At 46.8% G+C, this 26,410-nt stretch overlaps 1 protein-coding gene across 1 annotated transcript in view; it reads left to right on the top strand.

Moving 5' to 3' along the window:
• Positions 1–20,708, top strand: part of TLL2 (tolloid like 2) — a 174,762-nt gene extending 154,054 nt beyond the window's left edge. Inside the window, exons 14-21 of the mRNA XM_004369972.2 lie at positions 3,354–3,479; positions 4,990–5,150; positions 6,661–6,841; positions 7,846–7,971; positions 12,098–12,225; positions 15,650–15,863; positions 18,497–18,747; positions 20,472–20,708. Of these exons, the coding sequence (XP_004370029.1) occupies positions 3,354–3,479; positions 4,990–5,150; positions 6,661–6,841; positions 7,846–7,971; positions 12,098–12,225; positions 15,650–15,863; positions 18,497–18,747; positions 20,472–20,606 (1,322 nt within the window). The 3' untranslated portion in view covers positions 20,607–20,708. The remainder of the gene's footprint in view (positions 1–3,353; positions 3,480–4,989; positions 5,151–6,660; positions 6,842–7,845; positions 7,972–12,097; positions 12,226–15,649; positions 15,864–18,496; positions 18,748–20,471) is intronic.
• Positions 20,709–26,410: the final 5,702 nt, after the last annotated feature.

Below are 26,410 nucleotides of genomic sequence, written 5' to 3'. Positions count from 1 at the left end.
GGATTCAAACTGCCGACCTTTTGGTTAGCAGCTGAGCTCTTAACCATGGTGCCACCAGGGCTCCATTATTTTCTGTAGTGATAGCTATACTGATCATCTACATACTGGGTACTTCACATGTATCATCTTAAATCTTATGTCATCCCTAAAAGCAGGTGTTATTATTCTCATTTTAAAACAAGAGGGACACTCAGGGTTAAATCACCAGCCTGAGGTCAACCAGTTTTTTGGTAGAAGATACAGGATCGAACATGACTCTCTAAAAACTGGACTCTTTCACTACTCTTTATTGTCTATCTCCTCCTTCTACACTTTCTAGCAAATGTCTAAGAAGTGCTTTGCATATTGTAAACATTATACTGCATAATAGTTACCACTGCAGCATATTTAATATTCACATTTATTTGAGGCTGTAGGCAACTTCAATGCCTTGTCTAGACCATCTCCCGTAAACTCAGTCTTCCCTCCTGATCAACTTATTGAAGTCATTGAATCCAAGAGCACGTCAACTGTTAGAGTTACCAAAGTTTACTCTCCACTCTGTGAAGTTACGGGATGCTTAAAAACCATCCTTTAACCGCAGGAGAGTGACCAAATTGATGAGGATTTTGTGCATTGCAGACAAGGAAGATTTGAAGGAAGTGGACTTGCGTTAGAAAAGGACAGAGTAGAAGAAGACATGATGGTTGAGGGGTTTGCATTTTCTGTGTGGATCTTCATTAAAGAGCCAAGACCAATGGATTGGAAGTTGGAAGGAGTCAGATTTTTGACCCAAGAAACACCTTTGAAAAGTAGTGAGAGTCCTCCCACTTCTGAAAGTTTTCAAGCAGTGTCTGAAAAGCCATCTGTCAGGAATGTTATTAAAAGAATCTCTGCCTGAAATGGCAGGACTTGATAGCTTTTCAGTCTTTCCAACTCTGAGACATTCTGGTTCCTTTTAGTTTATGTGTAATGAGATCTTTCAAGATTTGGTGCGCAACTTCCATTTTTGCCCTCATCCTACCTCCCATGGTGTTAGGAACTAACCCCCGCCCCAGCCTTCTTCTTCCTGTTGTTGTTGTTTTAGGTGTCATCGAGTCGGTTCCAACTCATAGCAGCTCTATGTACAACAGAACGAAACACTGCCCAGTCCTGCACCATCCTCACAGTCATTGTTATGCTTGAGCCCATTGTTGCAACCACTGTGTCAATCCATCTCGTTGAGGGCCTTCCTCTTTTTTGCTGACACTCTACTTTACCAAGCATGATTTCCTTCTCCACGGACTGATCCCTCCTGATAGCATGTCCAAATTATGTGAGATGAAGTCTCGCCATCCTTGCTTCTAAGGAGCATTCTGGTTGTACTTCTTCCAAGACAGATTGGTTCGTTCTTCTAGCAATCTGTGGTATATTCAATCTTCTTCTCCAACACCATAATTCAAAGGCATCAACTCTTCTTCCGTCTTCCTTATTTATTTTCCAGCCTTTGCATGCATGTGAGGTGACTGAAAACACCATGGCTTGGGTCAGGTGCATCTTAGTCTTCAAGGCAACATCTTCGCGTTTTAACACTTTAAAGAGGTCTTTTGCAGCAGATTTGCCCATTGCAATGCGTCGTTTGATTTCTTGATTGCTGCTTCCATGGGTGTTGATTGTGGATACAAGTAAAATGAAATCCTTGACAACTTCAATCTTTTCTCTGTTTATCATGATGTCGCTTATTGATCCTCTTCTTCCTTGACTGAACATTTTTGGGGAAGATATCTCAGTGTTTAGTTGTCCCTTCACTGGGCTCCTCCAGCTCTGTTAGATCACAGCCAGCACACTCTTTCAGTGATAAATGTACCATGGCTGGCAATAGAGAATATTGCTATTTTTCTTTTCATCTCCAGTGCTCTTCTTGGAGATGCCCAGTGCTTGGGTTTCTCTTTTTTTCAGTGCTACGTGGGCTGACGTGTCTGGGGAGATTCTCCAGTGAGAATCTCTGTTTCTTTTCTGGACGGTATTGTGGCCTCCCACTGGTTCCTGTTTAATTGCCCCAAAAGCATTAATAGACACTTGCCAGTGCTGAGTTCCCCACAGACCACGCCACCAACTCAGCCACCTCTTGGCCTCTTCCTGCAGTTTATTCCAGGAGCATTTACTAACCTAAGAGTCCAGCGTTTTCTCTAACCTTGACCATTTCCCTGTGTACCAAAAAACCCAAACCTGTTGCCGTTGAGTTGATTCCAACTTATAGCGACCCTATAGGACAGAGTAGAACTGCCCCCATAGGGTTTCCAAGGAGAGGCTGGTGGATTCAAACTACCGACCTTTTGGTTAGCAGCCGTAACTCTTAACCACTGTGCCACCAGGGCCCCTTTCCCTTGCACACCTCTTCAAATTATTTATAAAAATGCTAAGTAGTTGTTTCCGGTTCGAATCTCTAGAGAATACTTACACATCCTCATTCAGAAATATGTCCTTTTGTCCTAACCCTTTATTTATTGTTCCTGAGCAGTTGCATATTTATGGGGGGGCGGATTGCCCCAATGCCATGGCATTAAAATGGATTAAGCATGTGGTATGGAACCTTGTGAGATTTTTTGAAATCATGAATACTGCTGACTGAACACGCCGAGAATTAAATTATCCAAGTGTGACCTCCTCTCCGAGGAGCCCTGCTTTGGTGTAACAAGTTATTCTTGCTGATCTTGCCCAGGTCCCTCCCTTTACGAAATCTTACTATAGCTGCTGCTGGTTTTACAGGCATTGTCTTAGTTTGCTAGCGCTGCCGTAACAGAGATACCACAGTGGGTGGCTTTAAAGAACAGGAATTTATATTCTCAAAGTTGTGAGGCTAAGTGTCCAAATCAGGATCTCAGCCGTGTCAGTTCCTTCGGTGGGCCTCTCTCCTAGTTTCTGGTAACTGCTGGCAGTCCTTGGTGTTCCTTTGCTCTCAGACAGGTCCTCCCATGGTGTCTGTCTCTCCCCTGTGTGTGTCTTTCTGTCTCTCCTGCTCTTTTAATAACCCAGAAGTGATTAGATTTAGGACCCACCCAACTCTAGTCTGACCTCATTAACATAAAAAATCCTATTTCCAAATAGGATCACAGTTACTGGTACAGGGGCCAGGATTTCAGTACACATTTTGGGGGACAAAATTCAATCCATAACAGATGTGGATGTGTACGTCACATTTCTGGTTACTTCAGGAGATGGCAGCAGTGTTCCAGGGTTAGCAGGTGGTCATAAGAAACCGTTCTGTTCTTAGCAGACTCTTGCTTTTATTCCCTTTCCTTCTGAGCTGGGGGCTCAGGACGTGGAAGGGGATGGGGAATAAGACCAGGTGGCTTTCTGATGATTTAACCAAGGTCGCCTTCCTTCCCCAACAGAAGTGGATGAGTGCTCCTGGCCGGACCATGGTGGGTGCGAGCAGCGCTGTGTGAACACACTGGGCAGCTACAAGTGCGCGTGTGATCCTGGCTACGAGTTGGCTGCTGATAAGAAGGCCTGTGAAGGTGGGTGTTGCACCTACCCAGCTGGGGGGACAAGCCTTGGGGAGCAGTGGGGCAGAGATGGAGCAGCTTGTTGGCTGTGAAGTAACAACACACAGAAGTGGTGGAAGATCCACCTACTTCCTGGAGGAAGCAACAACTTTACAACCAGTAAAGTTGCTATTGAGTCAACTCTGACTCATGGCATCTCCATGTGTGTCATAGTAGAACTGTGCTCCACAGGGTTTTTAATGGCTGATTTCACGGAACTAAATCACCAGGCCTTTCTTCCAAGGTGCCTGTAGGTAGACTCGATCCGCCAACTTTCAGTTAGCAGCTGAGCATGTTAACAGTTTTGTTAAAATTGCACAGACTCTGCTCTAGAAATGGTGAAACCAGGACCATGATTTATTTTCTTCTGTGGCAGTATAAAATTTACATGATTTGTTTGTTTAGTAATATTTTATTGTGTTTTTGGTGAAAGTTTACACAGCAAATTAGGTTCCCATTTAACAATTTCTGTGCATATTGTTCGGTGACATTGGTTACATCTTTCACAATGTGTCAACATTCTCATTATTTCCATTCTGGTTGTTCCATTTCTGTTAATCTAGCTTCCCTGTCCCCTCTTACTTTCTCGTCTTTGTTTTAGGGTAAATATTGACCGTTTGGTCTCATATAAGTGATTTTTTTTGTTTTTTAAAGAACACAGTACTCACGGTGATGTTGTTTATTTTATGAGCTAATCTGTTGTTTAACTGAAAGGTGACCTCCAGAAGTGATTTCAGTTCCAGGTTTAAAGGGTGTCTCAGAGCAACAGTCTCGGGGTTTCCTCTGGTCTCTACTGGTCCAGTAAGTCTGGCCTTTTTTAAGAATTTGAGTTTTGTTCTGTATTTTTCTCCCATTCTACCTGGGACCATTTATTGTGTCCCTGGTCAGAACGGTGGGTAGTGGTAGCCAGGTACCTTCTAGTTCTTATGGTCTCAGGATAGATGAGGCCATGGTTCGTGTGGGCTGTTAGTCCTGTAGAGTAGTTTCTTCTTTGAATTCACATGACTTTTAAGATAGAAAATTAAAACAAAGAAAAAAATTATGAGCACGTTTGGAGTGACTTGCTGATAGCAGACTTCAGTCATTCTATTTTGACCTGGCTGTTCTGTTTTCCTTGCCTGTCTGCATGAATCTGCATGTTCATGTAAACCAGGTACATGGCATAGCTTAGTGCAAACATTTCTAAGTCTCCTTTGGTCCAAGTCGCGTGGAGTCCTCACCTATGCCCCTAGGTGACAGGTAAGCACAAATGCATCGTTGTCATTTGCAAAAGCAGTAAAAACTTGTCCCCAGTGTCATTCCCCCACAATCCTCAGCTGAAACAATTAGACTAGAGAAAAGGACGTGGAATTAATCAGTTCAGATTGTCTAACATTTTCTTTTTTTAATAATTAAGAACAGCAGGGCTTATTGCTGCTTGGGGAAAATTGCAGTCACTTGGAACTAAAACCAAATGAATCTTGTTTCTCTTTCTCCTGTGCAGTGGCCTGTGGCGGTTTCATTACCAAGCTGAATGGCACCATCACCAGCCCTGGATGGCCGAAGGAGTACCCCACAAACAAAAACTGTGTCTGGCAGGTGGTGGCCCCTGTTCAGTACCGGATCTCCCTGCAGTTTGAAGTGTTTGAGCTGGAAGGCAATGATGTATGTTTCTTCACTCTAATTCTTTGGTGATTGTGTGGAGATGGGGCTCAGAGCTGGGGACCGGTGAGTGGAGCACCAGGCAGGGAGCTGGCTTGTGCTGGAACGGGACTCTTCTGAGACTCTTGGGCAGAACCTGGGGCAGCGTTTCATCCAGTGGTTTCAGCGGCACATCCTCTGCAGCTACAGTTCCCCTGACTCTCTGGTCACTGATAAATCCAAGGAGAATCAGAGTGGAGGAGGCAGGACTTGGGGATGGAATGGGGGTTGGTATCCAGCTGGGGGAGGAGCAGATGGGGAAGAGAGGAGGTGAGGTTCAGCTGGAGCAAGGAGGGTGTAAACAGCCTGTTCCCTCCCTTGGACAGTGGTTGTCAGACTTCCCAGGATGTGTGACCAAGTCAGCTATAGGTCCCCTTGAGCTGGAGGGATCCCCCATGGCATACCGGCCCTTCGCCATGCTCCCCAGCCTGGGCCAAGCTGGGGTCCTTGTAAGGACCCATCTTGACAGCAGCCCCAGCGTGGCTGTCATCACTTGACCAGCAGGCCTCCTGGGTACTAAGAAGTGACCCCAGTACTGATGAGCATGATGCACAGAGGCCCCAGTGCGAATGAGGGGCTCACCCCAAAGTGAATATTGCATGGAAAGAATCAGCTCTTGAAAGCAATTGATCAGACCACTTAGCATTCACGTTCATTTTGAGAAAAATCATTGCTACAGCAGGCAACATCAAGTCTAGTCCTGGCTCTACCATTGCTAAGCTGTGTGACTTTGGACAAGTGCCTTTCCCTTTCTGAATTTCAGTTTCTCTGCATGAAAGTATGACAGAGTTGGATTCCATCAGTGGCTTGCAAACCTCTCCTCCACACTCAATTCTCCTCTTCTTTTCCTTCTTTTAGCAGTGAGGGCCCTTTCTTTATATGAAATCTCATGTGCCAGCCCAATATATAAAATAAATAAAAGCAAGGCTGTAGAATTAGGGGGGTGTGGGTTTTGGAGGAGGTCCCTGGGTGGTGCAAACAGTTTGCTCTCAACTACTAACCTAAAGTTTGGTGGTTTGAACCCACTCAGTGGCATTGAGGAAGAAAGGCCTGGCTATCTGCTTCTGTAAAGATTACAGTCATGAAAACCCTATGGAGCAGTTCTACTTGTAACACAAGGGGTTGCCGTAAGTCGGAATTCACTTGATGATGGCAATGGGATTTTTTTTTTTTTTTTTTTTGGTTTGTGTTTTGGAGCCTTACCCACTTGTGCCAGGTGATGCATTTCCCACAGAGCCACAACTGGAAAACCAGGGGTCCCCTGCTGTCCTTGGGCTCTGCAGCTCCTGGAGCTCATTCTAATGATCAGCTCAGTAAGGATCAAGGGGAGCGTCCGCAGGCCCTGGCTGAGCCAATCTGGCCATTGGGCAGGGCTCAGCTCCCAGGAGGGGGCGCTGCAGTCTGCGGGTGGTGGGGGTGGTGTCTGGTGAGGGACATAGAGGCACCAGGTCCCTCCCACCTCGCCCCCTTGTAGGTCTGTAAGTACGACTTCGTGGAGGTGCGCAGTGGCCTGTCGCCTGACGCCAGGCTGCACGGCAAGTTCTGCGGCTCCGAGACGCCCGACGTCATCACCTCGCAGAGCAACAACATGCGAGTGGAGTTTAAGTCGGACAACACGGTCTCCAAACGCGGCTTCAGGGCCCACTTTTTCTCAGGTGTGCAGGTTTGGAGGCGAGGCCACGACACTGAGGGACAAATGGCTTAGCAGGCCCCCAACCTTGGGGTACCTGCCAGCTCCTCTCTGCCCGCCCCCCGCCCCCCCCCCACAGTATTTCCACCTCGCTTGGATTCGGGGTGTTTTATATTGGCAGCTACATTAGTTTCCTGTGGCTGCTGTACCAAATTACCACAAACTGGGTGGCTCTGAACAACAGAAATGTATTCTCACACACTTCTGGAGGTTAAGAAGTCCAAAATTAAGGTGTCAGGGGCGCCATGCTCCCTCTGAAGGCTCTAGGGAACAGTCCTGCCTTGCCTCTTCCAGCTCCTGGTGGCTCCCGGCAATCCTTGACATTCCTTGGCGTCTAGCTGCATCACTCCAATCTCTCTCTATCTTCACATGGCTGTCTTCTCTGCATCTCTCTGTGTTCTCTCTTGTTCTTGCAGAGACATCTGTCAGTGGACTTAGAGCCCAGCCTAAATTCAGGCCTCTGAGCCACACAGACCGCTCACTCACTGAGTGACCTTGGGCATCTTAGCTGTTCCCAGCCTCAGTTCCCTTACCTGTGAAATAGGGTGCATGTGCCTACTGCCTAAGGTTTTGTGAGCATTAATGTGTAGAAAGTGCTTGGGGCAGTGCCCAGCCCGTAGTAAATATTCAATAAATGATATTAGTTTTATTATTGTGACTATTATTATTATTAATATTAGCCTATCCTTCAAGGAGCTTCTTATATGAGGAAGGGGCAGTGGTAAGAGAACATATATACATTTAAATGCTTTAGGACATGGAGACTTCAACACATACCAGGGCTAGGTAATCCCCAACAAACTGGGGGTGCAGATGCTGCCTCCCCCACCCCCTGCAGTAAAAGGATAGTCAGAGTCGGGGGTAATCAGGGAGGCTCCCTGGAGGAGGCTAGGTTTTTGCGAGGTTCTGAGCGTGGGGGGCGTTCCCAAGGTGGGAGCTCCTCTTAGTTGAGTCCATTGATCTCCCCAGACAAGGATGAGTGCACCAAGGACAATGGTGGGTGCCAGCACGAGTGCGTCAACACGGTCGGGAGCTACCTGTGCTGGTGCAGGAATGGCTACCGGCTCCATGAAAACCGGCTCGACTGTAAAGAGGGTGAGGCTGCGTCATCCGCGCGGGGAGGGGGGAACTTGGTCTCCCGAGTGCTCAAGCGTGTGAGAGTGAGTCAGCAGAGGGGGGAAGGCTCCCTCACATCTGCGGAGCCCGGAGCTGCAGGCCTGGCCTTGCGTGGAGACCACCCAGGCAAGGAAGCGCCACTGAAGCTCAGCAGCTGCCCTTCTGCCTCTGGAGAGACCCTGGACACCCCAGGGCAGCTCACTGGTTCAGGAGGCACTTGGGGGCCTTTAGATGCTGCTGCTGAGTTACTACTGCAAAGTGGTTAAACTCACAGGCTCCAGAATCATACTACCTAGGTTTACAGCCTGGTTCTTGCCACTTAATAGCTGTGTGACCTTGGGCAAGTTACTTAACCTGTCTGAGCCTCAGTTTTCTCTTCTGTTAAAAAAGAGCTAAGCATACACCCTTAAACTTTCTGTGAGGATAAAATGAGAGAATGGCTAAAAAGTGTTTCAGACCATTTGATACTTACTGAGCACCTGACATGTCAATGGATACCAGCCATCTCTGTTTTAGTATTATTTACCACATGTAGGTCTTATTGGTAAAGTAGGATTTGGGGAAAACTTTGCTCCCTGCTCCATTTTCTACCAAGGGATTCTTCAGGGCCAGATGGCTTTGAATACCCAGTCGTCCTGGAAAAAGCCTTCCTTCTGTCTTACCTTGCCCAGTGCAGGGCATTCCAGCGCCTCTGATAAACACACAGGCCTCCAGGCCTTGGCCTCAGCCACGGGGCCCTGCCAAGGAGGTCAGGGGGTGGGGGGCTTGAAGACCACATGCCACTCTCTGGTAGAAACATTTCGGAGTTAGGAGACTTCGTTGAGGAGCTGCAGAGTCTGGTTAGGGCCACCTGGAGTATTAAAGGATTAGATCAGACATTGTCAGAAGCAGGGTGCAGCCCACTCCCCCTGCCTCCTGTTCCCTCCATGCCCAAGCTCTGTCACATGGACCTTCATGGTCATGGACCTGGATAGTCACAGGGATGGGTTGGGAGGGTGGTGGAAGAACTGGGAAAAGTCTTAGAAAAACTACCATTCTGAAACTTATCAAACCTTCATCGACCCCCTGTGATGTGCGCCTGAGCCAGAATGAGGCTAGCCTCCTGTGACGTGGGGGAGGACAGGAAGTAGATAAAATCTACCAAGGTTCTGCCAGCCAAACAGTCGCAGCCTTAGTGTGGGTTCTCCGGGGGTGGGGTGGTGGGTGTGGGAGCAAGCGTCCCAGGAACTGAGCCGCTGACCCTGTTGGCGCCTGTTCTCTTCATGGCTGCAGAGCACCTGCAGCACTGAGTAGGAGCTAACCTCTTGGAGCATCATTGCAGCCTCTGCCTCCCACCCTCTTCCTTCCACTGACCCCTCGCCTGCCACCTCCAACTTCCTAAGCCTGAACTGCAGAGCAGGGTTGGAGATGGTGGTGGAACAAGGCAGACCTACCTCCTCAGCTACCGCGTGTTTTGTAATCAGTACTAGCACAGGTCTCAAAGCTGGGCAGGCCTGGGTTTGGTTCCTGGCTCCACCCCTCACCAGCAAGCCACTTACCCTCTCTAAACCTATTTTCTTATTTGGCAAGTGGGGAGGATTAAATGAGAGGACACCCGCAAAATGCTTACCACAGAGCTCAACACAGAGGAAGATGGATTCTAGCTATTAGTCAAAATGCTACTCATTGAACAAATTGTGGGGTCACTCTGCTAATAGCACTTGTAAAAATGGCGTGATGGAAGCACCTGACCTGCTTGTCTAACTTCACAAGGGGAAGGAGAATCAAGATCAACAGCCCAAGGCTGATTCGTATGACGCAGAGGTCAAGCATGCCTCCTGTCTCTGCCATCTTTACCAATTCTGACACCAACTGTCCTTCTCACGACACTCTCTACTTCTCTCCTGAGTTCAATAATCCATTGCAACAGCCACACAGAACTCACAGACAATATGCACAATTATGGGGTTTATTAGGGAAGTAAAAAAAAGGAAGAAACAAACCCATTGCCGTCAAGTTGATTCCAACTTATAGCAACCCTATAGGACAGAGTAGAACTGCCCCATAGGGTTTCCAAGGAATAGCTGGTGGATTTGAACTGCCGACCTTCTGGTTAGCAGCTGAGCTCTTAACCACTGTGCCACTAGGGCTCCATTAGAGAAGTAACAGGTTACAATTCAGGTTCAGGAACCCTCAGGATATAGTTCTTCCATCAGGATAGCCTCTTCCCAGCCACGCCGCAGGCACACCTCTCCTTGGCCCCTCAGCTTCTGCCCTGCTTGGGCAAGTGTTACAAAGCTCTTTTAGCTCTGCCGATAAGTGCTCAGAGGTACCCCACTCTACCAGTAATCCTTGGCCCGAAGGCACTCAGCTGTAGCTCCATAGGTTGGCAAACCTAGCTCCAACCAGTGCCCGGAGGCACCCTATTCCGCCGGCAAGCCTCCTGCCCGAAGGCACTCAGCTTTCTCTCTCCGTCTGCTGCTAGTCTCTTTGTTCTGCTGCCTCTGCCGCTGCTGTTTCTCTGCCACTGCTTCTAGCCATCCTTCTGTCTTCGGTGTTACAGCTCTGTCTCCTGGGTCTAGGAGGGTCTCAGTGCAGGGATCCCAGGTCCAAAGGACATGCTCTGCTCCTGGCTCTTCTTCCTTGGTGATGGTGAGATCCTATCCTCTTCCCTCTGGGATGGCTCATTGTAAGCCTAGTAGGATGGCAAAACTTGCCAATCCCCTTGGTGGGCCACAATTACCTTATTTGCACAGTCCCATCTAGGTGGTGTAGTGGTTAAGAGCTACGGCTGCTAACCACATGGTCAGCAGTTTGAATCCACCAGCTGCTCCTTGGAAACCCTATGGGGCAGTTCTACTCTGCCGTTTAGGGTCGCTATGAGTCGGAATCGACTCGACGGCAATAGGTTTTTTTTTTTTTTTTTTTAATCTAATCACTTGGGTGGGAGTTACAGGACCATGGCGAGAAAGGCCACAAAAAAGCAATCCATCACACCACAGCACTGTAACCAGGACAAACAAAATGGAACTGCTTTGTAAAGCTAAAAGAAGTATATAGATGGGAGGCATTGCAATGGAGGTCTTTGTTAGCCAGTGTTAACTGAGCACTTACCTTGCATGTGCTAAGCATTTACATGCATGATCTCATTTAGTCCACATATCACCCCTACGAGGTTGGCAGTATTGTGCCACCTCTACAAATACAGACACGAAGGCTAAAATTGTCTTGAAAGAAGTGCAACCAGAATGCTCTTTAGAAGGAAGGACGGCAAGACTACGTCTTACAGACTTAGGACATGTTGTCAGAAGGGATCAGTCCCTGGAGAAGGACATCATGCTTGGTAAAGTACAGGGTAAGTGAAAAAGAGGAAGACCCTCAACAAGATGGATTGACACAGTGGCCACAGCAATGGGCTCAAGCATAACAGTGATTGTGAGGATGGCGCAGGACCGGGCAGTGTTTCGTTCTGTGGTGCGTAGGGTCGCTATGAGTCAGAACTGACTTGACGGCACCTAACGACAACAACAAGGCTTAAATAAGGAGCCCTGGTGGCGCAATGGTTAAGCACTTGGCTGCTAACTGAAAGGTCGGTGATTCGAACCTACCAACCACTCCATGGGAGAAAACACCTGACCATCTGCTCCTGTAAAGATTACAGCCCAGGGAACTCTATGGGGCAGTTCTGCTTTGTCCTACAGGGTCACTGTGAGTCGGAATTGACTCCACAGCACACAACAATAACAAAGCTTAAGAAAATCCCCAAAGTCCCACAGCTTATAGGTGGTGGAACCAGGGTTTGAACTCAGGTCCACCTGACCTCAGGGCCTATGCTCTCAACCGCTAACTCTACCGTATTTACAATGATAACCTCAATGTGAACAGTAATAGCAGGAAATGTGACCCGACTCCTGAGCCACCGTCAGGAAGGCAGCAAAGCCAGTTTAAATAAATCAGCAAATCTTTGAGCCAGGCAACACCTGATTCAGGCTGACCCCTCCCCACATTTGATAATGACCACGTGACAAATACAGGCGTGAGGAGACCCCCCCCACCTCCTAGACCGTCTTTGGCGCTGCCCACAAATGACTTATTTCTCTTGCTGTCTGTCTCTTCTCGCCCCCAGCTGGCTGTGAGCACAGGCTCAGCAGTGCTGAGGGAACACTGGCAAGCCCCAACTGGCCAGACAAATACCCCAGCCGGAGGGAGTGTACCTGGAACATCTCCTCAACTGCAGGCCACAGGGTGAAACTCGTGAGTCATTATTGCAGTTTATTAAGAGCATAGAGTTTGATATCAGACAATCATGGGTTGGAGTCTCCACTCTGCCACTTTTCAGCTCTGAAACTTGGGGAAGTTACTCAACGTTTCAGGTTCCAGTTTTATTATCTGGAAAATGGGGATATAATAAAGCCGACCTCACGGGGCTGTTGCACGGATTAGAAGAGGATGCGTATAAAGCCCTCAGAACCGGGTGACATATGGGGAAAGCTCAAGAGGTAGTGCCCATTCCCAGTGGGACCAGTACTGGGGGCACCCACCACACAGCTCTGCAGTGCTGTTTGAGTCCTAATTGTTTTCTTTTTTTTAAATTTTTACAAAAACGATACATTCCGAAGGTAATCAAAATTAATCAGTACAAAAGTTTGGAAAGTAGAAATCGAAAGTCCCCAGATCCCCTATTCCTGCTCTAGAGATGACTCCTCTGAACATTTTCTTGTGAATCCTTCTAGAATTTGTCTGTGTATATCTGATGATGTGTGTACATTCACAAGAAAAATATATGCCCTTTTTCTTACTCAAACTTCCCAAATGAAATCTTACTATTCAGAATCTACTACTTACATTTAAGAAAATCAACAAATGGGGGATTGAGTTCTTTATGTTAATTTTCTCTTGAATTAAAAAAAAAAAAAATCTTCCAAGCCTTTATGTAATGTCCCATGCATGCATATGATTTGTGATCTGCTCACCGTGCTCACTTATTTCAAAGGAGAAATGCGTCTCTCATAAAGTGTCATTTCTCAACCCCTGAGGACTCCCAGATCCTGGAGTATAAAACAAACCATCTTGCAGCTGGAGAAGCTGTTGTACTCCAGACAGACAAACATTTTTTTACATGGGTCGTTCTGACTCTGGAGATGAGTAGCTCTTAAGGAGGTGTATGTATATGTCCCTATGAATTATGGATGAATAATGAGAGGAGAATGGAAAAGCACAAAGGAGGAAGCAATGATAAAGAGAGAATTGCTCAGGGATTGCAAGGGTGTTTATTCTGGGACAGTCGTGAGGAGGAGAGGTGGGAGATGGGCAGCAGGCTCTGAGATGGGGTTCCAGGGCTTTGTGCCGGGTGTGGGGCACAGAGAGGTGAAGAAGAAAGAAGATAGGGCACCTGACCACAGGGTGCTCACAGCCTCCCACAGTGCAAACCTAGCTGATGTAGGAGGCGGCCTGTAACCTGGCAGCATGCGCTGCCCTTGTCAAAAAGGCCTTTGGCAACTGCTCTCCTAGGTCAGTCAGAATAGCCTTGAATTTGGTAAATTAAAAAGCATGCATTAGAAAAATGCACTCCTTCCCCAAGACTGCCATCTGCTGGAAAATGTTTGCAATGGCAATAGAAGTTTATGATGCAAGCGTGGGAATGGCGCCTGCTGGGGTTGGAAACACGCAACCTGCACAGCTGGAAAACATGCTTTGTTTAAGGGCCATAAGTTTATAGCAGTTGCCACAGAGGTCTTTTTTTAGCTCTTTGGACATTTTTCACGGTATTAAAGAACGAAAGCAGTCGATCACAGTGGCTAGAGCTAACCCTGACCTCAAATTTATCTGAGGTGCATACCCACACGTGCTAATTTTAGAAAGACGTTTGTTATCTTAGGAAGTGAATGGTGACTATATTGATTGTGACTTGAGTACTTCTCAAGAAAGCTGTGAGTTGAATACTTCTCAAGAAACTGATGTTTTACTGCAGGGAGACAGTGGTGGGGTGTCACAAGGCCCTTTGGGGAGCACCCCACCTCCCCGGCCCACTGTCTCTCTCCCATTGCATTACCCACAGACCCTGGAGCCACCCTTCTCCCGCTTCTTGCTCCCACCCAGTGTCTCCACCCACCACTCGCTTGCCCAAAGCTTCCTTTCTCATTGGTGTGTTGAGCTCCGCCCATTTGAAGAGCGTCATCCCTATGAAAACCCTCACTGCTAATGGCCCTTGCATCCCACCCCTCCCACCTCCATCCCTGCACTGGAACCCCCGCCTCCTCTTTTGAGTTGGGAACCTCTCCTACTAATGTCCTCTCTCTTTGCTGTCATTTGGTCCATGTCTACATTTATCGCTGTCCTCTCTCACCTTGGCCCACCTCCCTCACAGCCGTGGGCCAGCCATCAGTCGGTCATCCGCCCAGCACCGAGGAGCCCTGTGTCTGAGGAACTGTGACCCCTGAAAAGCCAGCATGGTGTGTGGCCTGGAATTGTGAGGCTCCTCTGGTCAGTGTCAGGGGACAGTCCAACCATCTCTGCAAGTCTTTAGGGAGGACGAGGAGGAGGGAGGCAGTTTAGCCTGGTGGTGTGGGCCGGAGTAGGCTGGCTGGGGGTCAAGTCCAGCTCCAGCTTTCTCTGGCTGTGTAAACTTGGATAAGCTACCTGACTTTTTCTCTAAGACTCAGTTTCCCCTTCTGCAGACTGGACATAATAATAGCTCTTCCTTCACGGGATGGTTGTCAGAATTAAGTGATATAATGCCCTTAAGGTGCTTGGCCCAGGGCTCGGCATGAAACGAACCCTCAAGAAATGTCAGCCACTATCAGGACACCAGAGCCTTGGTGCCGCAGTGGTTAAGAGCTCAGGCTGCTTGTCAAAAGGTCGGCAGTTCAAATCCAGCAGCCACTCCTTGAAAACCTTTTGGGACAGTTCTACTCTGTCCTATAAGGTCTCTGTAGTCGGAATCAAACGACTCGATGGCAACGGTTAATGGGTTTTACGAGCACGCCACCGTGCGGCATTGAGCCTCATTTACATCATTTGTGCCAAAGGAGAGTATATCTAGCGCAGAGGTTAACAACAGGGTCTCTGGAGCCAGTACATGGGGGCATGGCCCAGCTCTACCACTGTGTGACCTTGGGCAAGTCATCTGACATCCCTGTGTCTCAGTTTTCTCATCTGTAAAGTGGGGATTATCATGGTGCACACATCACAGGGTCATGAGGATTAAATGAGGTGATACATGTAAACCACTTGAAACAGCTTCTGTGAGCACTCAGGCTTGGCTGGCTCTTATTTTGTAAGCAGAGGAGAAGCTGCGTGATATGATGGTAGGAACACAGATCTGGGCAGTCGGAAGTCTGGCTCTGCAGTTTAATAGCTGTCAAAATGTCAACAAGCATTGAAACTCTCTGACCCCTCACCATCTCGTCTGCAAAGTGCTCAGAGTAGCAATGGTTCATATAACTGCCTCCCAGGGTTGTTTTGGGGAACAAAGAGGGAACATGGATGATCACACCTTCTGAGTAGAGACCCTCCCTACCGATGTCACCCAGCGTCATGGTGGGTGATGTGCCTTCTGCACAGCAGCCTGGAGAGAGGCATGTCCTGTGCACTCCTTCCTCTCCCAGCCCCTGGAGAAGGCACCTCACCCCGGCTTAACGTCAGACCCTTGCCTTACTTTGTGCTCTTCCCTTCTCAGACATTTAATGAGTTTGAGATTGAGCAGCACCAGGAATGTGCCTATGATCACCTGGAAATGTACGATGGCCCTGACAGCCTGGCCCCCGTCCTCGGTCGTTTCTGCGGCAGCAAGAAACCAGCCCCTGTGGTGGCTTCGACTAGCAGCCTGTTTCTCAGGTTTTATTCAGATGCCTCGGTGCAGAGGAAAGGCTTTCAGGCAGTGCACAGCACAGGTACAGGTGCCTGGACTGCTGACTGACAGGGGATGGAAGGTGATCGAGGCAGGGCAGGGACTGGCTCTTATTCTAACTATTGGGGGAATGGGTCGAGGGGAGGAAGGTGTGTGATAAAGTGTTCCTTTTAAAATGAAGCATTGGTCATCCCCTTCCCACCATAAAGGAGCCCTAGTGGCTCAATGGTTAAGCGCTTGGCTGCTAACTGAAAGCTCAGAGGTTCAAACCCACCAGCCAGTCCAAGGGAGAAGGATGTGGCAGTCTTCTTCCATAAAGATTTATAACCTTGAAAACCCTATGGGGGCAGTTCCACTCTGTCCTATGGGGTCACTATGAGTCAGAATCATCTTGATGGCAATAGGGTTTCCCACCGTACGGGAAAGGGTTGTTTTCCTTTAACATCCTTAATCGACAAAATTTAAAGTGGGCAACCCTTTGTTGGTTCTCCAATTCTTTCTCCTTCCCTCCCTTTCTCCATTATAAAATTTTATTTGGAATTTTGTTGGCCTGTGAAACCCAGAAGTCTGGGAACTGAGTGGTGATGAGTGGCCCTTTTTTTCCTTCCTAAAAACCAGTTCAGGAAAATGAAAAATATTTCTGTTCCCCGTTATTTTTCCCTCCATTCAAAATGTAAATAACTTTATCGAGTCATTTGGAGGGAAATCTATATGCTTATAATTTATATTATCTACTTGTTAAATAGAGGAATGCCAATGAGAAAACTGGCTCTGCTTTTTTAGTTACGGGAACAACTTTGACGCTCTGATCCTGGCTTTAGATTGTGGTCCGTTGGTAAAGCCAGGTGACTCCAAGCAGCCGACTCAGCTCCTGTGATGCTGCGAGTCTGAGATCCTGATCATGGGACCCTGTGTGGTTTTCTTATCCCTTTAACAGCCCCTTCCCCCATTTTGTTTTCAGAGCAGAAAACATGAATCAGGTAAAACAAAATGGCAGTCAGCTTTCTCAGGCAGTTCAACTTTGCTTAGCAGAAAACACTTCATTGTTCTAGAATCTTCTCAAGGCCCCTGAGGAGTTCTAGCTTCCCCTGGGGAAGTTTAAGAGCCATTGACTAGTGATTTTACTTCTTGTCCCTACAGACAGAGACCAGGAGCAGAGGTCCTTGAGGTGGGGCAGGGTCCAGCCAGGAAATGGAAGGCACACTCAGATGGAGTAATTATTTGAGGAGAATTAAAAAAGGGACTGTTTACAAAAGGGTAGGCAGAGTGTAAGAAAACCACAAGGGACAGTGCAGCAACCAGGGCTAGTAATTGAAAGGCTGTTACCACCCCTACCTGGAGGGCAAGAGGAGAGAGAGTGGTTCCTAGAACTTGGAGACAGAGAGCCATATGCAGAGACTGTTGGACAGGAACTGTGACCTTCAGTCAAAGAACATAGCCTGTGGTGACCCTGAAGGAAGGAAACCAGAGACTAAATACCCGGACCTCTTTCTCCTCCCTCCCTCTGATCTGCTAGTGTCCCCATTGGCTGAACCCAACTGGAAGGCAGAGGGCAAGGGGCCATCTTACGTAGCCTAGCAGTCAGCCTCACGGGATGGAACAGATGGGGAAGGATGGAGGTGGGTCTGGAGGGATGGATGGAGGTGTCCTGCCTCACTCTGTGCTTGTTTCATTACCACCCAAACATCAGGAATTTGAAATTTCCCAAAGACAGCTCAGACGTGGAAGAAATTCTAAGCCAGAGCAAACATGAAACTGAGCTAGCAATCTCTGGTGCTGGGCTTGGGCGTGGTGCTGGGGCAGGGCCTGGAAGTGTTAAGAACCAGCCAGCCCAGAATCCACGTGAAGGGATGTGGAGCACGTTTAGGGAAGACTGTGGAGGAATTGGCTTCCAGAATTTCTGTTGCTTTCTAATCTATGACCAGTCTCATGTATCCATGTATGTTATGTGGTCTCAAGTGGCCTAGACACAAGGAAGCACAGGACCCAAGCCAACCAGGGTCAACCCAGAAGCCAAGGATACGGAATACAAACCCAAAGTCTGAGACACAGCTCACCTGTGACACTCACAGGCGTCTCAAAGTTGGCCTATAGTCAATGCTCCCAAATGTAAGAACAAGTCAAGCAGATTCTGAGGTTTCTAGGTTCTTCCACTTCAGTTCTGTTGTGTTTTAGTGCCCTCTGTTGGCAGAAATTACAAAGTACAGTATGTCAGTCGGGCTGGCAGGAGCCCTTCTCAGATTCTTTCAGCGCTTCCAGGAAGTGAAGTAGTAAAGACCCAGCCACATCCCAGTGACCTATCAGACAAACCACACACTGGCCTCAAGTCTCCGTAACTGGAGAGAGAAAAAAGCAGCCAGTTATTTCCGGCAGCATGCTCAAGTAGCCCCAGAGGCCTTATTTGGCCCAGCATGGAAGCACGGGACCTTGCTTACAAGGACCAATTTGGATCCCCCAGTGAGTTCTGACCTCGCACCCATGGGCCTCTGTTTAGTCTTCTGTAAAGTAGGATGATGTGCCTTGTTTGGACTCTTTCACAGGGCATGCCCAAAGCTTTGTAGAAAAAGCCCACCTGCATGGTAGGTGTGAGGAGAGGAGGCCCAGGCGGGGACGTGGGTGGGGTGGCACCTGGGCTCTCTGTGCTAAGGGAGCATCACTGCTCTCTCCCTGCTCCAGAGTGCGGGGGCAGGCTGAAAGCTGACTTGCAGACCAAAGACCTCTACTCCCACGCCCAGTTTGGGGACAACAACTACCCGAGCCAGGCCCACTGTGACTGGGTGATTGTGGCGGAGGACGGCTACGGCGTGGAGTTGATATTCCGGACCTTTGAAGTCGAGGAGGAGGCCGACTGTGGCTACGACTACATGGAGGCCTATGATGGCTACGACAGCACTGCACCCAGGCTCGGCCGCTTCTGTGGCTCTTGGGTGAGTCCCAGGGAGGCTGGGGCCAGGGTGCAGCAAGGCATCATGACTGAGTGCATGTGTTGTGGGGTCAGACACACCTGAGTGTCAGTCCTATGCACTCTTGCCATTTATGAGCAACAGCCAGGAGGCCCACTGCTGGAGCAGAGTGCAAAAAAGAGTGAGAGCAGTCGGAGAGGAGGTCAGGAGGCAGCAGGGACCAGTTCACCAAGGCCTTGTGCTCAGGTAGCCATGTAAGAGCACCTTGCCTTTTAGCACTTTCTCCTCCCGTGTTGGCAAAGGGTTTTTTTCCTGCACATTTTTATTTGGCCTTCAGGCTTTTTTTTTCTTTTTTTTTTTTAAATAATGCTTTTGCATAGTCCATGTATTCTCAATTCTCTCTTTAAGCAAAACTAAATGCCTATGAAAATTACCAACCACTCTCACTATAAACACAATAGTTACGCTCAAGTCCGTTGTCTTTTTTTCTCCTCTCCTCTTTTCTGGACCACCTAGCCCATACGGATGAGGCCTATTTTGTTCACTTTTCCCCAGCACCTGACACAGGGCCTGGCACATAGTTGGCACTCAGTGAAAGTGTGTGAGCAGCCAGTACGGTGTCCTGGTCACTCTCTGACCGCTCTGCTGCCCACCCTGGGCCTCTAGCCCTCTCCTTTCCTCCGCCGCCAGGGCTGATCATGCCAGCTTTTTTAATGTGGGTTAAGACTTACATCAAATAGTTTTGGAGGTTCTGGTTGTCTTGCACTAAACAGAAACTTGAATTGGCATTTATATGTCTTTGAATAACTTTCCTTCATCTCCCTTTACCCTCCAAAAAAGAAAGGATAATAAACTGTGAGTTAACCATTGCAGTGCCTTTGATAGGTTAGTCTTTCAAACCACGGAGTCCATGTGAAGAGGGAACACTGGAGGGCTCCTGAGCAGTGAAATGTGTGGGAAGCCCAGTTTGGGTCAACTATAACCTACTGGACAGCAGCCTTGGAACCTGGGTCCTATGCAGGCCAAACCTTTCTGACAAATGTAGTAGCTCCATCCCACTTTTTGTCCTTGGACAGGGCATAGGCCTCAACAGTGGTCTTTGTTTTGGTGGCAAAGTGGTTAAGCATTTGGCTGCTAATGAAAAGATCGGCAGTTCAAATCTACCAGACACTCCTTGGAAACCCTATGGGGCAGTTCTACTCTGTTCTATAGGGTCACTATGAGTTGGAATTGACTCAGTGGCAAATGGTTTGGTTTTGGTTTAGGAGACCATCACCATGTTGACCATAGGGCTGGGTGATTCACGGTACTCTGTAGTCAGAAAGACCTGAACTTGAGCCTGCCTACCTGTGTGAACCTGAGCCTTAATTTCCTCAAGCATAAACGGGAGATAGCGCCTGCCTTACAGAGTTGTTGTAAAATTTACATGAGATAAGATCTGAAAGTGCTTAGTGTGGTGCCTGGTCCATCTATGAGCTTAATAAATAATAGATTCTATATGAGCTATGTGTCTAGGATTGTCTTGGGGAAACCAGGGTATGGGGAGTTCTCTGGAGCAGAATTTGCAACAGTCTCCTTTGAAAAAGAGCTTGTTTTGATGCCCTTCAGAGCCTCTGGTACCCGGGACCCCTCAGCTGCACCAGCCACCCCATGTCCTTGTCTAAATTGCTGTCTCGTTTTCCTTATTTTAAAGTCCAGCTGCAGCCAACTGAGTAAAAGTCCCCTGTCTTTCTTTCTCCTTTCCTCAGCCATTGGAAGAAATCTACTCTGCAGGGGATTCCCTGATGATTCGATTCCACACAGATGACACCATCAACAAGAAAGGCTTTCATGCCCGATACACCAGCACCAAGTTCCAGGATGCCCTGCACATGAAGAAATAATGGAGACATTCTTGAAAGTCACAGGACTGAGAATGTTTTTACAATAGCACCTTGTGAATCTGCCCTAAAACAGTGTACAGTATTTTTCTCAAACAAAAACCCAAAACCAGTCTTAAAGATGTGTATTTGGATGAAAGTTCATCATGACATTTGGCCAACAAGGAGAACAGAAAATGTTTCTTTTATTCCAGCTGCAAAGGATTGATCATGGGCTTTCAAGGAAGATCGAGTTTGAAGTCACCAGCCATTCAAGCTATGCCTGTTCATACCCAGTCTCCTTGTCTGTTACTCCTATGACAGAGAAGGCCAGCTCTCAAGTTGGTCATTCCTCTATTTCTGGAAGCAATTCCATAGGTGCCAGGGAGTGTGACCTTGTCCTGAGGACTGAAGCTGTTCTTCCATCTACGCTGGGCAATGAGGGTAAAAGCTTGCCTGTGGTTGATTTGTTACTCACAGCTTTGGCTGGAGACCTTGCTTTTATCTCTGCAGGGATGTCAACCAGGAGCCTAAGAATGTGGGATGGATATGAGGACTAAGACAGGCATTGGGGTAAGTAATGCACGGAGGGAGCTTTGAGTATAAACAAATCATGGCCTTGAAATTAGGAGACCTCAAGCTTTCTCTGCAACATTGGCTCTCCTTTTCCCCTTTGGGTTTTCCCCACCTGGTGGTGCAACAGTTAAGCGCTCAACTCCCAACTGAAAGGTTGGTGGTTCGAACTCACCCAGTGACACCATGGAAGAAAGACCTGCCAATCTGCTCCCGTAAGGATTACAGACTAGAAAACACTATGAGACAGTTCTACTCTGTCACCTGGGGTCTCTATGAGTCAAAAACCGACTTGACGGCACCTAACAACAATTGCATTAGGGGGCTAAGAAAGACACCCACCGTGAATTCCAGCAGAGCCGTTGCTGCCAAGAGTCCCCAGTTTGCCAAGAAGAAAACATCCTGGCTCATCCTGCTACTCCTTGGCTCGCTCTCTTTGAGAAGACCCCACCTGTGCTTGGGACTCCATGGGCTTAGATGAACATTTCTTCCTCCAGCATTGGAGGCACTTTCAGTGCCACTTGACGACCATACAAACTGCGTTTGCAAGACATGCAAAGACGTCTTGTGAGGGACCAGTTCAGGTCCCTCATGGTGTGAACTGTTGAAAACTGTTGATTACAAGTTATGTAAGAATCATCACCTTGTGGAGTGAGTCAATCTGTGACTTTCTTCCTGTAACCAGTAAGGTTAAAGGGTGCATTTGTAACTTCGCTCTGATTCATTAGCCTTCAATCACCGACTTGCAATCGAAATTCACCACACTTGGCACTTGTTCTAGAGAAATGTAGAGGATGATGTTTACATAATTTTAGAACTTCAAGGTGTAATTTAAACAGTGAGGTAGTTTTGAATGGCATTTCATTAAGGCGTCTATGGGCATTATGAGCTAAAAGCTGTGGTATGTTAGCTTTAAAAGAGTATTTATGTTGGAATAATTTTTAAATAATGTTTACATAACCGTAAGTCCTGTTTGATTAGTTTTGAACACAGGGCAGCACGTGAGAGTGGTTTTAGTGAGAGCCAGGATAGCTCCCAGGCACCAAGATTCCTTTGGGACAAATCAACATCATTGTCAACAAAGTATTTGTAGAAGTTTAAGGATCATATTTTTAAAAATTAGAATGTGCCCCGGAGGACTATTTCTGCTTAAAATGATTGCTGGGAGTAAAAATAGAATAATACAAAGGTAAAAGAAATGCATGGGAATATTTTTTTCTTAAAACAGAAAAAAAAAATCAAAGTATTATTGTTAATAATTATGTATGTCTGTATATATGTATGTATGTAAAGGATCAGCTGTCAAAGCCTTAATCAATGCAGTGTGAAAAATGCCAACCCACTGACCATAGCTTTACTATACAGTCTCACTGTGTTAGCTGTATATTCTCTGCCTCTCTTCTCACCAAGCTCTATTTTGGCCTTTATTGGCTACGGATGGAGGTTTGGCCTGTATCCTCCTATCATAATATATGGCTGACCCTGCCCAGAGTGAAATTTGATACAGCAAACGGAGCAGCTTGTCTCATGGTTCAGATCTCACGCACCTGTTCTGGCGAATTCCATTTCTCCAATTTTTGTCTTTTCTGGGATTTTATTTTATCTCATTTTGTCTGTCAAAGTTGAAACTGAAATCAAGATACATAAGGTAGTTGTTAGGGTACACATCTCTCCAAGGACACAAAAATTCTGTAATTTCAACCTTTACAAGTCTAAATAAGATGAAAATACTAACTAAAAGGTTGACAGAGTCCACCTAGAGGCACCTCAGAAGAAAGGCCTGGTGATCTACTTCCAAAAAATCGACCCTTAACAACCCTGTGGAGCACAGTTGTACTGTGACCCACATGGGGTCGCCATGAGTTGGAGTTGACTCAACAACAACTAGTTTTTTTAATTCCACAGAAAAGTGGAGGGAGTGAGAAACAGAGAGTCTGTTCTGCCTCATCTTTGCCACTCTTGTGAAACAGTGGTACTTCTCTTTCTCTCTTTGGTGTGAACATTTTCAAAATCACACAGCTTCAACAATGACCAACATATGGCCAAACTGAAACAATGGGACGTTTATGAAAACCTTTATTTAGGCCCTCTGTGAGTGACGTATTCCCAGAGAAGACAAGCTCTGTTTCAGCTGGGGCTGGCCTGGCCCTCCCCTGGGAGCGCATACTCACTGGGATTCATGAACGTTACATGTGGTTCTGCAAAGAACACAGGCTGGCTTCACCAGAGAGAGCCTATTTAGCAGAAAGACCCAGGCCCTCTGCCTTATCTCTCCCAATTGCCTGGTAACCTTCCTGCAAAGGTGCCCGAAAGCAGGTGAAGGAGCTAGAGAACATTGCTCCAGACTGCACTGTCCTTTAATTGGGTGCCAGGCCTTGGGGATGTCACAGGTTCCAAGACTAGTTTCAGTTCATGGAATTATCTTAGAACAAACTGATGAAATATTTGGGGTCTAAGACTCCAGCCTGATCCAGTCCTAGTGTAATCTGGTCTAACAGAGGTAAAACCTGGGCTCCAGTACAGGGTAAGGGCCTGAAATAAACTCTGGCCAGTGGAATTTCTCTAATCAGAGAAAACAAGGCTGCGCATTGGTTCTCTGTAAGACTAGCTCTTCTAAAGTAAAGTTTCATATCACTCATGAGTTGCTCAGCCTGTTTAAATAATTTGTATAAACTTGTTAACTAGCAGATTTACATTGGCATTTGCCGTTGATCTGGTCCATTTGATAACTTTCAAATAATTTATGGTATTGTTATTGTTCTGTTTGTCAATAACTGTTCCCTTGGCTTCAGCAGATGTTTTCAAAAACTTTCCTCTGTAGACTGAACTTCTGAACAATAATCCCAAATGTCTAAAAGCGTTCTTTAAAAAAAAGAAAAGAAAAAATGTTTAAAGTGTGTATCTTTAAATATATGGGTATTTTTTATTTTGTGTAATTTCACATTTCACGAAATGCTGTCAGCTGCAAAGAGAAAGTGGAGAGGAGGTAACATATGTCTCTGTCTAGAAAGATTGTTTCATTAAAGAATGTGGATTTATTGATGTGTCTTGGGTTTACATGACTAGTTTGGCCAAGATTGGTCCTCTGGGCGATAATTTTTTCTAAATACCACAGGAATTTGAGGAAGCTACTAAAAGGGGAATCTTCTCTTTGGCCTTCCACTCTCTGGTGAGGATCCAAGTATCTGGCTCCAGAACATCATGGACCCAGAAGATCATGAGCAAAGCTAAAGATGGCTTTCAAAGCTGCCCCACTCCTTGGAGCCCAGCAAGCTGGAAATCTGGCCCTCTGCATAACTGTGGTGAAGATGGTTGCTGAGGCAACCATTCCAGACATTGAGGTGGTCTGTGGTAGATGTTCTTGTCCCTCAGTTCCCCTCTCCACCCTTCTCCATCTGACTCTGTGACATCTGACATGAGACATAAGGTCACATCTGACATAAGGTCACAGCTCTTAGAAGCTGGCCCTGTCTCTCCAGGTTGTGGTAGCCACTCCTTCCACTTGCCCCTTCAGGCCTAGGAGGGGTAATAACCCCCAGTGGTCTAACCCTGGGATACTGCTCTATCCCCAAAAAGGACCTTTATAAATAGTCCGTTTAGTAAGCCCTCCTCAAATATAGTAAATTAATTGTATCATCTGTTTCCTGCTGGGACCCTGACTGTATAGGTCATTTCTTCTGCAAGCTCAGAGACTATGTATAATCAAGGACACATTATTTTAGGTTGGTATCTTGGGCTGGGTTCTCTAGAGAAGCAAAACCAGTGAAGCTTATATATATATACACACATATATATAGAGAGAGAGATTTATCTCAAGGAAATGGATTATGTGGTTGTAGAGGCTGGCAAGTACCAAGTCCATTGGTCAGACATCAGGCTGGAGGCTTCTCCTGATTCATGTAGCTGCAGGGGCTGACAAACTCAAGATCAGCAGGTCAGACGGCAAGTTGCTGGCTCACAGGATGTGGAGGCTAATGAATCCAAACATAAGCAGGTAAGCTGCTACCTCAAGTCCCAAGAACTGGAGGTCAGATGATGATGAGCCAGATGCAGGATCTAGAATGAAAGCCTTGCTGGAACATCCATTTATATACTGAAGACAGGCCACACCCCCAAGGGAACGCCCTTTCAACTGATTGGCTGCTCACAGCAGATCTCATTATGGAGTTGATTACATCATTACATAACTGCCAAATTATGTCATTACATAACTGCCAAACTACATCATAACTGCCAAACCACTGAGAATCATGGCACAGCCAAGTTGACAGAGAGCTTAACCATTACAGTTGACTAGATGAAGAGGGTTTTGGGCATGTTTGGTGTTTTGTGGACTATATCAGGGAAAGGTAATATGGGACTATGTTTTTACAAAAACTCAGATTAGTCTTAATGCATAGCCCTTTAACACATGCAACTATTTTGTGTTACATGTAGAATCTCCAGGTTTTATGGCTTCTGCCCTTTTGCAGCAGTCACTAGTTTATATCTATCTGTCTGTCTGTCTGTATACCTAGCTAGCTAGCTATCACCTATATTTATATATCTGAGGAGCACTGGTGGCACAATCCCCAAATCTCAGAGGCTTATAACAAAGGCTTATTTCTTGTTCACACTACGTGTCCATTTCTGGTCATCTGGAAGCTCTTCCATGCCATCCTCAATCAGCACTCAGGTTGACGGAGCAGCTACCATCTGGAGCATTGCTGGATTCTATGGCACAGGGAATGAGTGTGACAAATCACACACTGTCTCTTGAAACCCTGGCTAGAAGTGACATATCACTTCTACCCAGATTTCATGGCCAAAGCAAGGCATATGCCTACATTTAACTCCATATTCCAGTTCTCTGGTCCAGTTATAACTCTAGAACAAGATGAACTAAAAATATTTGGTGGACAGCAGTAATGACTCTCACATGTGACATTTATATCTAGGGAAATGACCAGGATTATTCTGTTTGTTTTAAAATGCCCTACTTCATCACTGACATTTTAGATAAAGATTTCTGAAAATCAGAATTAAGTCCATCTATCATTTAGAATGGTCCAGCTCTTTAAATTAAACTGATCAGTTGTTGCCTAGCAAACCATCAGTGTGATTGAACTTATACAAATTTAAATGGTAGCAAAATATAAACGATCAGAGAATCTCAAAGCTGTAGGTCCTGACCTCTCACCCACTCAGGGCATTCCTTACACAATTTCTAAGGAGACGATTCTCAGTCTTTTAACACACTCTTCCTTCCAGAGGAG

Source organism: Trichechus manatus, unplaced genomic scaffold (assembly GCF_000243295.1).
Source record: "Trichechus manatus latirostris isolate Lorelei unplaced genomic scaffold, TriManLat1.0 scaffold00007, whole genome shotgun sequence".
NCBI lineage: Eukaryota > Metazoa > Chordata > Mammalia > Sirenia > Trichechidae > Trichechus > Trichechus manatus.
This window is presented reverse-complemented; position numbering and strand designations above follow the sequence as displayed.